The sequence below is a fragment of the Dreissena polymorpha genome, chromosome 6 (assembly GCF_020536995.1).
Source record: "Dreissena polymorpha isolate Duluth1 chromosome 6, UMN_Dpol_1.0, whole genome shotgun sequence".
In the NCBI taxonomy this organism is placed as follows: domain Eukaryota; kingdom Metazoa; phylum Mollusca; class Bivalvia; order Myida; family Dreissenidae; genus Dreissena; species Dreissena polymorpha.
In genome coordinates, this window is record NC_068360.1 from 63,680,699 (window position 1) to 63,694,942 (window position 14,244).

The following is a 14,244-nucleotide window of genomic DNA, read 5'->3' on the forward strand; positions in this document are numbered from 1 at the left end:
TGACAGTAAAAAATATGATGGTGCAAACACTTAAACATATAATATATATAGTATATATATCTGATACTTTAGGCGTCTTTTTCGAAGATTTTGACAAATTTTGAAGTATGCTAACACTGGGCAGGGTTTAGCATATTAACTAAAATGATGATGATAATAATAATGAAATATCTGTACATATTAAAGATAATAAACAATTGATCCCACTGGGATTCGAACCCGGGTACTCAGGATGTAAACGATAACACCTTAACAATTCGGCGATGTCGGCATTTGTAAGCGAAGTTGTATCGTTTAAGGTCAACGCGAATCACGTGGTCTCATTTTGCTTAGTTAACACAACATGAATAGTCATGATAATAAGTTCGTTTCGCGCTCCCGACGCTTAATAAAATGTCCACTGCCAATTCATTTCTAATTCATTTCTGATGACCAAGACAGAATGTGTAGTAAATTAATTTCATTGTTGTTATTTCGATGGAAAATAACACTAATTTGAAGCAGAAGCTGTAGTAGGTTCAGCTGTAGTAGGTAAAGCTGTTGTAGGTGCAGCTGTAGTAGGTGTAGCTGTTGTAGGTGCAACTGTAGTAGGTGTAGCTGTTGTAGGTGAAGCTGTAGTAGGTGCAGCTGTTGTAGGTGCGGCTGTATCAGGTGTAGCTGTAGTAGGTGAAGAAGTAGCAGGTGCAGCTGTAGTAGGTGCAGCTGTAGTAGGTGTAGCTGTAGTAGGTGAAGCTGTAGTAGGTGTAGCTAATGTAGGTGCAGCTGTAGTAGATGTAGCTGTAGTAGGTGTAACTGTTGTAGGTGCAGCTGTTGTAGGTACAGCAGCTGTAGTAGGTGTAGCTGTAGTAGGTGCAGCTGGAGCGATGTAGCTGATGTAGGTACAGCTGTAGTCGGTGAAGCTGTAGTAGGTGCAGCTGAAGTAGGTGCAGCAGCTGTAGTAGGTGTAGCTGTAGTAGGTTCAGCTGTAGTAGGTGTAGCTGTAGTAGTTGCAACTGTTGTAGGAGCAGCTGTAGTAGGTAAAGCTGTAGTAGTCGAAGCTGTAGTAGGTGCAGCTGTAGTAGGTGCAGCTGTAGTAGGTGCAGCTGGAGCAGGTGTAGCTGTAGTAGGTGCAGCTGTAGTCGGTGTAGCTGTAGTAGGTGCAGCTGTAGTAGGTGCAGCAGCTGTAGTAGGTGCAGCTGTAGTAGGTACAGCTGTAGTAGGTGTAGCTGTAGTAGTTGCAATTGTTGTAGGAGCAGCTGTAGTAGGTACAGCTGTAGTAAGTGTAGCTGTAGTAGGTGCAGCTGTACTAGGTGCAGCTGAAGTAGGTACAGCTGGAGCAGGTGTAGCTGTTGTAGGTAGAGCTGTAGTCGGTGTAGCTGTAGTAGGTGCAGCTGTAGTAGGTGCAGCAGCTGTAGTAGGTGTAGCTGTAGTAGGTACAGCTGTAGTAGGTTTAGCTGTAGTAGTTGCAACTGTTGCAGGAGCAGCTGTAGTAGGTACAGCTGTAGTAGGTGTAGATGTAGTAGGTGCAGTTGTAGTAGGTGCAACTGTAGTAGGTTCAGCTGGAGCTGTAGGTGTAGAAGGTGAAGCTGTAATAGGAGCAGCTGAAGTAGGTACAGCTGTTGTAGGTGCAGCTGTAGTAGGTGCAGCTGTAGTATGTGCAGCTGTAGAAGATGCAGCTGTAGTAGGTGCAGCTGTAGTAGGAGCAGCTGTAGTATGTGCAGCTGAAGTAGATGCAGCTGTAGTAGGTGCAGCTGTAGTAGTTTCAGCTGTAGTAGGTGCAGCTGTAGCAGGTGTAGCTGTAGTAGGTGCAGCTGTAGTAGGTGCAGGTGTAATAGGTACAGAAGTAGTAGGAGCAGCTGTAGCTGGTGAAGCTGAAGTTGGAGCAGCTGTAGTAGGTGCAGCTGTAGTAGGTCCAGCTGTGGTAGGTGCAGCTGTAGTAGGTCCAGCTGTGGTAGGTGCAGCTGTAGCAGGTACAGTTGTAATAGGTGCAGCTGTAATAGGTGCAGCTGTAGTAGGTGAAGCTGTAATAGGTGCAGCTGTAATAGGTTCAGATGTAATAGTTTCAGCTGTAGTATTTGCAGCTGTAGGAGGTGCAGCTGTAGGAGGTGCAGCTGTAGTAGAAGCAGATGTAGTAGGTGCAGCTGTATTAGGTGCAGCTGTTGTATGTGGAGCTGTAGAAGGTGTAGCGGTAGAAGGTGCAGTGGTGATAGGTGCGGCTGTTGTAGGTGTAGCTGTAGTTTTAGGGGCAGCTGTGGTTGTTGGAGCAGCTGTGGTTGTAGGGTCAGCTGTGGTTGTTGGAGCAGCAGGGGTTGTAGGAGCAGCTGTGGTTGTAGGAGCAGCTGTGGTTGTAGGAGAAGTTATGGTTGTAGGATCAGTTGTGTTTGTAGGAGCAGCGGTGGTTGTATGAGCAGCGGTGGTTGTAAGAGCAGCATGGGTTGTAAGAGCAGCTGTGGTTGTATGAGCAGCGGTGGTTGTAAGAGCATCATGGGTTGTATGAGCAGCTATGGTTGTAGGAGCAGCTGTGGTTATAGGAGCAGCGGTGGTTGTAGCAGCTGTGGTTGTAGGTGCAGCTGTGGTTGTAGGCGCATCAGGGGTTGTAGGAGCAGCTGTGGTTTTAGGATCAGTTGTGGTTCCTGGGACAGCTGTGGTCATAGAAGCAGCGGTGGTTGTAGGAGCAGCAGGGGTTGTAGAAAAAGCTGAATTTGGAGGATAATTATTATTACATAATACCTCTACGTCCCCGATTTTAAAAAAATAATAAAAAATTCGCTAAAAAGCTGAAGTTTTAGCGGGAAAAATATGACTTTTGTCGTTTGACGTGTTCATAATGACGTCATGAGCACGCGCGCTAAATATTTATAAAGAATTATGTTTTGCTGTTTGTGTTGCATTTTGTGTTTTGTGTTTAAATATATATTATATCTCGGTATCAAATTGTTTGTTTTGTTAAATCTGATTCGATTTTACTAATACTTATCACTTTATAGTTGATTCCGAGTAATATGACCATCCTCCAAACATGACTGATATAAGAAATTCCTGTGGACCATGATATAAAACAAGAGGGCATGAATGGCCCAAAGTCGCTCACCTGAGATAAAAAAAAATGATCTGGGGGTTTTTGCAGCCCAAGATATCAATATAACAAATGTTCTTACAAAGTTTCATGAAGAATGAACAACAAATGGCCCCTGGCGGCCATGTTTTTCAACAGACATGAACCATTTTTTAACTCGTCTAAGATACCATTGGGACAAATCTTCTGACAAAGTTTCATGAAGATACAGTGTTAACAAGGCAAATATTCATGACGCACAACGGAAAACAGACAATTGACAAAAGGTGATCACAAATGTTCACTATGAGCAAAAATATTATGCTTATATAGATTGTCACCATGTTTGAAGATGATATTATTTAAACTAATTGAGTAAACTTAATCAAGATATGATAACAACATTTGCACGCAGCAAGTCTCATTTAGATTGAACTAAAATGTGACTAAAAGTATTCACAATGTTTCACTTTAAACAACTGTAGACATACACAAAACTACCACCCCCTGAGAGCCTTGATTTCGAACAATAATGAACTATTTTTAGACTCACCATGTAATTATATTTCAAATTAAAAAAAATCAATAAATCCGTTTTAAAACAAAAATCTTTGATTTTGTGAGTTATTGCATTAAACAATAAAACCCAGTTTATTTTAGCAGAAATGTGGACCCTTCAAGGGAGAGTATCTTGAGCATACTAGTATGTTGATGAATAAATAGTTCTCTCAAATTCCTGAATAAGAGTTACTGCCCATTCTATAAATAGAAAGTTCTGAGATCACTTCCTTTCTGGCATTGGATTCCAAGGATTAAACCTACAGAAAAAATCGAAATTAAAAAAAAATCAACATTAATCTGCAGAGATGTTTCTTAGTTATATAACAAAAGCATCACACAATGTCTGGAAGAGGTTAACCAGCAGGAAGGAAGAGGAAAGCTCAGACAAAACTGCCAGAAAATCAGGACACTAGAGTGTTCAACAGCCTTTTTACTATATAAAAATTAGGAAAATGACCCCCCCCCCTTGCAGCCATGTTTTTTTTTTACCGATCCGAACCATTTTCGAACTCAACCGTTGTATCCGGAAAAAAACTTGTTCTTACCAAATTTGACCAAAAATGTGACTTCTAGAGTGTTAACATGTTTTCACTATATACATATAGAGAAAACTGCCCCGCCCCCTGGCGGCCACGTTTTTTCACCTATCTGGACCATTTTCGAACCCGTCCGTGATATCAAAGAAACCAATGTTTTGACAAAGTTTCATGATGATTAGGAAAAAATTGTGATTTCTAGAGTGTTCACAACGTTTCTCTATAGCCATATATGGAAAACTGCCCCGCCGCCTGGCGACCATGTTTTTCAGCGGACCTTTCTTTTTAACTCAACCAACTCAACCAAATATCATTTAGACAAACATTTTGACAAAGTTACATGAAGATTTGGCATCAAATGTGACTTCTAAAGTGTTCACAAGGTTTTTCTTTTTTGACCTAGTGACCTAGTTTTTGACCCAACATGACCCAGTTTCGAACTCAGTTGAGATATTAATGGGACAAATGTTCTGACCAAGTTTCATGAAGATCGGACGATAAATGTGGCCTCTAGAGTGCTCACAAAATGTTGACGCCGCACGACGGACGACGGACAAAAGGCGATCATAAAAGCTCACCATGAGCACGTTGTGTTCAGGTGAGCTAAAAATATATCAGGCAACGTTATATCAGTCAGATATCAATGACATAATATGATAAAAAAATGTTTGTATTGTTTTAATTCAATTCAATGTTAATGTGCAAATGCAACATGCAAATGGAGACGTGCTCTTACATATGACTCAAGCGACATTTGGTGGTTTATTTAATATTAATTTACTTTACATTGAATACGAACGGATGGATAATTGCTCGTATAGAACACTTGGATTTCCATTTACTTATCAACTTACGATGATTGTTCCTATATAACTATCACACTGATGCTACATTTAGTGCACATCAATCATCTTGTCACAGCTTCTTGGAGGTATGAAAACTTACTTCTTAAGCAGGCGTCATTGGAATTGTCGTGGTAACTTTCTTTGGGGCATGAGCACTTCGATGCAGAACACATGGCTAGTACAGTTGCGCACTGGTCGTTCTCAGAACATGATCCATTGAACGCTATTCCTGACAAACGAAACATTCTTCTTTTTAAGCATTTAACTTTATAATTGTTTGAGTTACATTTTAATGTGTTTTAACACTGTCCGTTTGGCACACGGTTTCAATTACAAATACTGTGCAGCATGTTTCCTTTTCTAAATTTCCATTATTTGGATAAATGGATTTAAAAATACGGTATAGGTTTATTAATGTATTTGTTAAATTTGTGTTTATATTCTTAAAACATACTTGTAACTCCAGAATTTTTATCTAAACCTGCATCTGCAACATGCAGAAAACATTGATTCTCTGGAAATTTAGTGCATTCAGAAGTTCCGTAAAATTTTAATTTCATACCAAAGGTGATATTGTTCTCTTTATTAAATCAATTATGTATAAATGATTGTATCATATGTCAAGACAGATTGCATATGTTAAACCGTATTTATTTTTCATTAAATATTTGTATTTTATATACATAATTTATATTTCTACTTGGTTTATCGGGTGAAGTTTAACATGTGAAAATAAATGCTATAAAACACCATTCAATTCTATTTAAATGAACATGTTTCAATCTTATCCAATATTTAAAGTGTAAGAATATCTGAGGCTGCATTTCAATATCGTAGTAAAACACTGATCGGTGAAGAATTAGGATCGCAAGTTTGAAAAGAAATGGAACATTTCAAAATCATAAAACTACTCAATTATGTACATTTTCTATGAATTGCTCGTCGACTTTGCTTACTTTGTGGTATTGGGCTTTCATTTTCGTTGATGACTTTTCGGTCATTAACCGCCATCGAGTCGACCACGAACGGTCCTATATTACCAGAAGTACCATTTTGTAGACCAACGGCAGCTGCTCATTGGTTCGTTCACGAATGTCACGTGATCGTTTTATCACTATGCTAAACTTGACAATAATGCTTCCGTTTCTGTAAAATTTCCAAAACAACGAGTTACGTGAATACCAGACGATGACACATGTATAGTGTAGGCTTATAGCGCTCAAAGTAGCGATCGCTACGGTGGTTTGGAACTTGGAAGTAACATCCAAAACAAGGTTTCATTTCGAGCTCACGTCAAAAGTGACTTGAAAGTTACATCTGAAAACAAAATTCACGTGTTCACGTGAAAATCTCACAAATGACCGACTTTAACCATTCAAATAAATTATTCGAACAGTATCGTAGGTTAAACGTCTCTACGTAGCACGAAAAGACTCGCGCGTGAGCAATAATAGTGTAGCCTTGCACGTTTTTTTTATTCGGACCATAAATGCATCGGTAAATAGCTGAAGCTGCCATTAAAAAAGAATCCATATTATGTCTATTATAAGATACTAAATTCCTCGAAAAATGAACATGACACCATAAAACAATAATACATACGTATTAGCAAAATGTCCGATGTTTGGAATGTTTAATCTCAAAGGTCCGTTGAAAGAAACATGCTCTGCTTTAATATAACTACTTAAGTCATTTCGGTTGCGGTTAACTTATTATTTATTATATATTAGACGCGTCTATGCATTGCATTAACAGCGGGCGGAGAACATGCATAAATATATTAGCCGCGTTTTGGGAAAACAGGACTTAATGCATGTGTGTGAAGTGTTTTCCCAGATTAGCCTGTGAAGTCCGCACGTGCTTATCAGTGACGAGCCTTTCCGCTTTTATGGATAGGTTCGTTTAAACGAAGTCTCTTATAAACGAAAGTCGAGTCCAGGCGAAAAGTGTCGTCCCTGATTATCATATGCTGACTTCATAGGCTAATCTGGGAAACCACGTTACGCACATACATTAAGCCCTGTTTTCCCAGAACGTTGCTCAAATATATTTACTGACTTGTATTCTGCATGATTAAAAACTGCATCCCACAAGACGGATTTCTGAATACAATATTAAATCATGTTTGAATATAAAAACAACAATCAAATATTTTTTTGTCACAATTGTTCACCTGAGTGGTGAATATCTAATTTAAAGGTGACGACCACGAACCGAAGAAAAACGGGAATGTGTGAAATAATTGTAAGTTTAAGTTTTAATTAAAATGCTTCACTTACGAAATGCTGTCCACTTTACACAGGATTTGTTCATTGGGTCCTGTAGAGTGTTTTAATTGAGTTCAATCTGCAATTAAAAAGATTATATAATTATGCATGCGTAGGGACGAAGTTTATGTCAAAGTAAATTTGAAATTAGGAACAGAATTTAAGAATTTAAAAAGTAAATGAACAAGATTAAAAATGTGGGGAAAATAATTTAATTGACCTAACACGTGTCATCGTTATTAACTGGCGTCGTCTGGTGCTTTTTGTAGTATTGTTTGACAAACGGTCACTTGCCATAAATTGCCAAACACGTGGAATAAAAATTAAATCTCTCCTGCTCTTTGAGCTACATTTCCACTTGTTAAATATTTGCAGTGGAACAAATTCAGGTGACAAACCCCCAGTGCAACTATTGAACAACTAGCTATGCTTATTGGTACGGCCGTTTGTTTGTAACAAATGCGTGCTTAAGTTAGGCGTACGTGTAGACGATATGTACTCACTGCACCACAGAAGGCGGACGAAAAGGTATTGAAGGCCGATGAAGACGTGTCACCGAGTTCCATGGTAAAGTTTTCACTGGTTATTGTTGCATTCATTTGCACTTGCTCCCATACCGTGGACTTTTCACTAGATGAAGCTGCGAACGAAATATTCTTGCAGGTATTTTTATAATGAAAGATTTGGGGGGGGAGGGGAGGGGGGGGGACAAAAAAACTCTTCAATGATAAACGCATAAGCAACACGCAATACAATTAAGTTAGTAATATTTATTACATTGTGATATAGGGTCTGCTTTTAATAAACTTACATAAAATATAAGTGTAAAGAGTGAACGAGTAAAACTACGCCTTCCTTTGTTATCTATACCAGAAGTTAAGTTTAAACCTGTTTATTTTAGCTCGATTGAAACAAACTCATAAGGCTTATTCAAACGCTCTCGAGTCCGTTTTCGGGGTAGAACCAGTACTTGATGTCTTAAGGGGATATCGAAAGAACGATCCCATGATGGGTGTCGAACCAGTGACCCTCAGTCGCTAGGCGGACACCATATCAACAACGCCACGGCGACTTTACGACCTTCATTATCTATACGCGTACCTGTATTATTGGCTGCCATTAACCACAATAACGGGTATGATGACGGCGGCAATAGCGAGCAGAGACAAGCCAATCAGGGCAGCGATACACTGCCGACGCCGACAGACCCTCCGTTCTAAGTCGGTGGACGTAGTGGAACCACTTCCGTTAGTGCTGCTCTGCTCGGACCATGGCTTGTTATGGGGTTCATACGGTGACCATTTTGTCTTCAACTGGATTTTTTTTAATCCTTAGATAACATATTTCTTTACAACTACATGTTTTTTTTTCTTTCTGGACGAAGCACGTACGCTTATTAGTTAGTTTTATAGGCTTGTATTGCCATACATAATAGGTATATGCTTAGTTCGTTGTGTGAAATCTTTTTAACGGTTTAAAAAAAAAGCTAAAACTAAAGAAAGATGGACGGCCTCTTTAAAGCGAGATTAATACTATTTTTATATGTGTGTTATATTGTAATATATTGATAAAATATGTTACAATAACACAAAATAGGCAGAAATATATACATTGAAGACGAATTGCATAAAATGCAGCAAATACAAATTAGCGCCCCGAACCGATTGTGACGAAGATATTTCGTACTATTTTCCTACAATAACTGAAGCATTCGTCTTTTAGTTAGTGTTCGTGTGTCGTATGAATAGATATCGTTGCAGGAATTTCAAATGAACCGTTAAACTTAATTAGATTAACATCGAACATGCATGATTTACATGCTGGCGAATTTGACTGTACAGACATTTTCGATTTCAGAATTAAATATCTTGCTTATTTCGCATTTTTCGACGAATGCTCTTCTTAACTTTTATTTTAATTTATAATTTATATATATGTTTAATAAGGTTTTTACACATTTTATATAAATTAATAAATATTTTACAAAATCGTATAATCTCGTTTTAAGTACTACATGCTTGTCTTTAAACACATGTGTATAGGATAATAAAATTGCGAAAATAACGACCACTATTTGATGCAGTAATTATTCTTAAATTTATAGAAAATAAAAATTATAAACAGCGCTTGAGATTTGTAACATTGTGCATGTCACTGTGTATATGAATTAATTAAAAAAATACCCACATTTTTGCAAAATCAATCCTTAACCTTTGTTTATTTTTACGTCAAAGTTGTACGAGGCTATAATTTGATACTTTCTGTCTGTTTTGTTATTTAATTGCTGTTTATCAGCCGCACATTCCGTGGTCGTTATGATAATGACAGTCTTTCAATAGGTTAAACTGTTCGTTCGCTATTTGTGCATAACACAATATATTGGAGTTATTAGCGTTAAAGTGAAAACACCGATGAATATTGTATTTTCAAGCATTGCATACATGTTATTATTCGATGTTAGTAATGCGAGATTACAGCCGATCGTACACGAAATTAACGCACACACTGAAATACGACATTCAGAAATAAGCTTACAAAATGATGATACCTTACAGATTAACGGGTCTGAACAACTCGCAATTGAAAACAGTTTTCATATGATAGAAACGTTTAAGGTGGCACATTGTTTAATAAGTTTAATACGTGTGAGTCAGACATAAGCTTTGAATGTACTACTTTAGGAACATACGTGATTAAACTGTTCGAATAGCCGTTAATGAACTCTGGCGTGGTCATCAGTGTGCGCCATCGTGGTCTACTTGGGTCGTCAAACGTGTCAACACTAACAGCGGTCACTGATCTATACGTGGCTTGTAACCCGCGTTCATGGACTTCCGGTTCCGATGACAGCGGGTGCGCATTCAATGTGGTCCTCGGGTCTATTGACTGTTGATATCTTTTATCATGTCTATGTGCATAGTTTCGCTCCGCTGAACTATCGTTTCTCTTATTCGCGATCACCTCGTTTCGATTCACGCCTATACCTAACTGCAGTAAAGATGTGTCGTTGCTGCTATAAATTTGTTTTGCCACCGTTGACCCAATGTTCTTATCGAACCGGGTTGCAGGTTCTATTTCTGCCTCTCGACTGGTGTCATGTCCCGCTGGAGTGCGGGAAGACCGGATGTCGGTGTTTCGAGTAACAGATACTCCACTGTCTTTGCTTATGTTTCTGTGGTTTGGATTCACACTGCCGGTATCTCTTCCTCTTTTGAAAACAGTGGGACCCAAGGCGCCCCATCCATAAGGGTTCTCGTCTTTAGTGGTATACATAATCTGTATGTAAGCACAGTAACTTCTGACGGTTTGATTTTATAAAAAGATTTACGTTTTCTAGTTGCCCGTGTGCTTATTACAGCTATGATACTAACTATTTCGTTTACGTATTATTATTCATTTATATAATAATTGCGTCGTTTTTATAATTTCGTAAGGAATTTTTATTGTGTTCTTCAATATTTTGTTTGTGATAAACATGAAATACGTGTTCATGAATGATTCGTATCAATTGCATTTTGTGATTGATTAATGTATAATGAATTTAATCGTTAAGTTGCATCACATTACCTTAAACAGTTTTGAAATATGATACACTTGTAATTCCTAATCATTTGACATTGCATGTATTGCATTAAAATTAAGATCATATAACCGTATTCCTCACCGTGTTTATACGGAGCGACTATTAGTACGAACATCACAAGCCAAAAGCACTGTTTAAACAAGCATAGTGCTGTATGATAACAAAGCTTATGTGCCCGGTTATTTTTACCAGTTTAAACGGTACTTCCATAGTGGTTAATTTCACAAAACTGAATTGGTATTCGGAACATTTGTTATTGGTTTTTGCAAATTGAAAGCATGCATTCATTCGTCAGTCCTTGTCATGATTGTCGATGAACTGTTTACTTAACTATTGGTGCAATCTTTAAAGATTGTAATGGATATGGTGTCCACATAGCGACCGGGAGGTCACGGGTTCGATTTTCACTATATAAGTGTTCTTTAGATCTCCCCAAAGACACCAAGCACTGGTTCTAGGCCCAGTAAAACGGAATCGAGAGTGTTTCAAATAGGTAGTAAGTACTTTCAATGCAATCGACCTAAAATAAATATTTTAAAACTAATCTTTAAAGAAATGCTCGTACGAATGACATGTTTACGAAAATTTAAGAAAATTTAATTCATGTTGTCATGCATTACTAAACAAATACTACTTAAAACACTTCAAAAAAGTACACACTCGTGAAATAAATGTTCAAAAAAAATTTCATAAGCAGCTTTATTCATTTACAGTTTTATCGATTTAAAAATGCTTTTTAATATGGATTTTACAAACATTCTTTAGTGGAAACTATCGAATCGGTTTTGTCTGCCATGGTATTGGCGTTGCATCACATAATGGTTTCAAAATTGATTTTGGCGTTTGATTCAAACTATTACTGCATGATCGCTATAAAGTTAGCAAATATTTCTGAGAAAGAGAATGTGTTTTTTTTTATTAAATTAAAGTTTGAACATACAGAGCTCTTTTTAATGAGTAAGTGCAGTTTGCACACACAATAGTTGTCTAATATCGGTATTGTCTGTGTACCGGCATATTTCAATGACATGGATGCTATACTCGGCGGTTTGTGTCTTCTATGTTTGAATAAACGATACACCTTAAGCCCGTGGAACTTTCGGAAACTTGGAAATAATACGCATATATTTAAAGATATATTGTTAAAGTCGTATGTATAATTGATTGAAACAAAATACAGTCACATTTTGTGGGTTTTTTTCTCTTTGTCGTTTTTGCGGCATTAAACAAGAATTCATATTTATATTATAACAGTTACGCAAAATCAAAATATCGGTATAACGATATATGCCCTCTGATTCCGTGTTGATTTCTATTTGTGACCTTGACTCGCTTCATACCGCAGCATATGATCATGTCAAGGCCTTAATTGTTTTAAAGAATAAAAGTCCATTTCAACGCCCGGACAAGACAATTGCAAATGTTGACAAAATTGTTTGACTGAACCATTTAGTTCATCCGTTGCTCTAAGAAAGACAATTGTGTGAATAGCATAATAGTTTTTTGAAGTCAAGGCAAGCGCAATGCATTTTGTAAACTAGAAGCGGCACGGCAGAGGCCCACGCGTATCCCCACGTCGCATAGATGTTATATTGAAAGGCAATTTTGGGTGGGCAAGGCCTATGTTGGTGGGGCCCAGGGGTTGGTAATGTGGACATGGATGGTCGAGATAGACCGTGTTACCATAAGAAATGTTCAGTATTAATTTGAAGTCAATTAGTGAATAAATGAAGGAATTATGTTAAAACAAAATTTTGGTTAGGCCTGGTCTATGTGATCTGATCCCTGGGTCAAAAGTTATTATCATGTACGTCGCATGTTGTTAGTAAAATGAGTTTATTTTACCCATTTTACTCATTACTTTTGACCCTGGGGTCAGATCAAAATTCCAAATACTGCACCGCCGCACATATGCTCATAGCTACCATGTGTGTAAGTTTCAAGGTTCTAGTGCTAATAGTGTAGGAGGAGATAGTGGCCAGGACAGACGGACAGACAGCGAAAATCAATACAATGAGAAGTCTCATTCAGCATCAAGCAGGCAACATCGAATTGGCAGGGAATGATGCATATTTTGCCCCAGGAAAGCCAGCACCCTGAGCAGTCGTCAGTCAAATTCGTGCTTATATTATTTTGTATTCTGGGGATAAGTCGTGCATAATGTCAACATTAGAATCTGTTTGTAACCTGGCCATATAGCAAAACTTTCCCACTATGTTAACGTTTGACAAACCCTTGTACTGGAAGGCTGCTGAAATCATCATTGATGTGCAACAAAGTAGTTGCCTGAAAAGTATTGTTCTGATGTTAGGGTGTTTTCATACACTCATGAACTTGCTGGGGCCCATAGGATTTATCATTGAGGGAACCGGTCTAAAAACATACTTGAGACTGTTTATGGGGAAAATGCCATTGTGCACATTATGACAAGGAAAGCATTTCAAGCGGCTTTGCGGGGCCATTCTCGTGTTGACAAGTGCCTACACAGCAAGCTCATATCAGGAAGGTTCCGACATTAAGAACTGCTTGTTCAGGCAAACGAGTTGTACTCTTCCATTCTGACATTAAGATCAAACTCGAGACTGCTACAGAGAAGAAGAAACATGAACTTGCCCAAACCACAAAGACAAGCCAATTATTGCTGAATTATCACCTTAGGCAAGGATGTTGATCAAGGCGGGTTGTACTGGTTGTTGGATGATGCCTTTGCAGGCAGTATCCAATTGTCTTTCCGTCTTTGCTGCTGCTGGGTACTTTATTTGTCTGCGATCTGCTTATAACTATCTTCCGCCAATTAGCAGCCTATATCAAACGCACTCTGATGAGGTCTCTTAAAAACGCAGGTTGTCGCAGTCGCGGCAGTGGGTACATCTAGGCAATGCAAAACCGCTGGGCTCTTTCTGCACCTGTAACATCCGAGTTCAACAGTGCGATGCACGATTTCACAGAACTGGCCTATACTACAAGTCCACAGCACAAAGACTCAACTGAGGTGCGAATAAAAAGAGATGCTTCGGATCTTGAGAAAATGCAGACACAGATGCCAATCTGCTCGACCCTACACAGCTATCCTCTTCGAACAACATTGTCAATTGGATAGTTGCTGTATCAGATGTGAATGTTCATGCATTTCAGGAGGTTGGGAACACGATCATAAGAGATCGCATAGGAAAGTCGACCTTTGTTTTATAAATCTAAGAGAAAAGACGGATACCAAAATTTTGGGAATAGCTCCGCTGTTAAGATTGCTAAAGACCGTGCTATTTATCCCGCCTTTCTGTTTCAGCGTTTCCTGGTAGTGTCAAAGTCAAGTCTGGAGATCTTTCCCTTGAAGACACATTGTCGTATGAACTAAGTCCCCATCCTCCTGCCCTCTTTAAAGCCACGTACAAACGTCATAAAGCAGACAAGCCTCAAA

The 14,244-nt window shown here is 38.4% G+C and overlaps 1 protein-coding gene across 1 annotated transcript; it reads right to left on the minus strand.

Annotated features, from left to right (window-relative positions):
* Positions 1 to 747: 747 nt before the first annotated feature.
* Positions 748 to 10,516, minus strand: LOC127835739 (mucin-5AC-like). Its single transcript, XM_052362176.1, has 2 exons — positions 10,003 to 10,516; positions 748 to 2,675 (listed from the first exon to the last, which is right to left on the minus strand). The coding sequence occupies exons 1-2, from the start codon at positions 10,514 to 10,516 to the stop codon at positions 748 to 750; spliced, it is 2,442 nt and encodes an 813-aa protein (XP_052218136.1).
* Between the last annotated feature and the right edge of the window lie 3,728 nt (positions 10,517 to 14,244).

Coding starts and splice junctions, on each gene's coding strand:
- LOC127835739 (XM_052362176.1), bottom strand. CDS start 10,516: ATGTATACCACTAAAGACGAGAACCCTTATGGATGGGGCGCCTTGGGT. Junction 2,676..10,002: donor TGACACGTTTGACGACCCAA/GTAGACCACGAT, acceptor CTCCAAATTCAG/CTTTTTCTACAACCCCTGCT.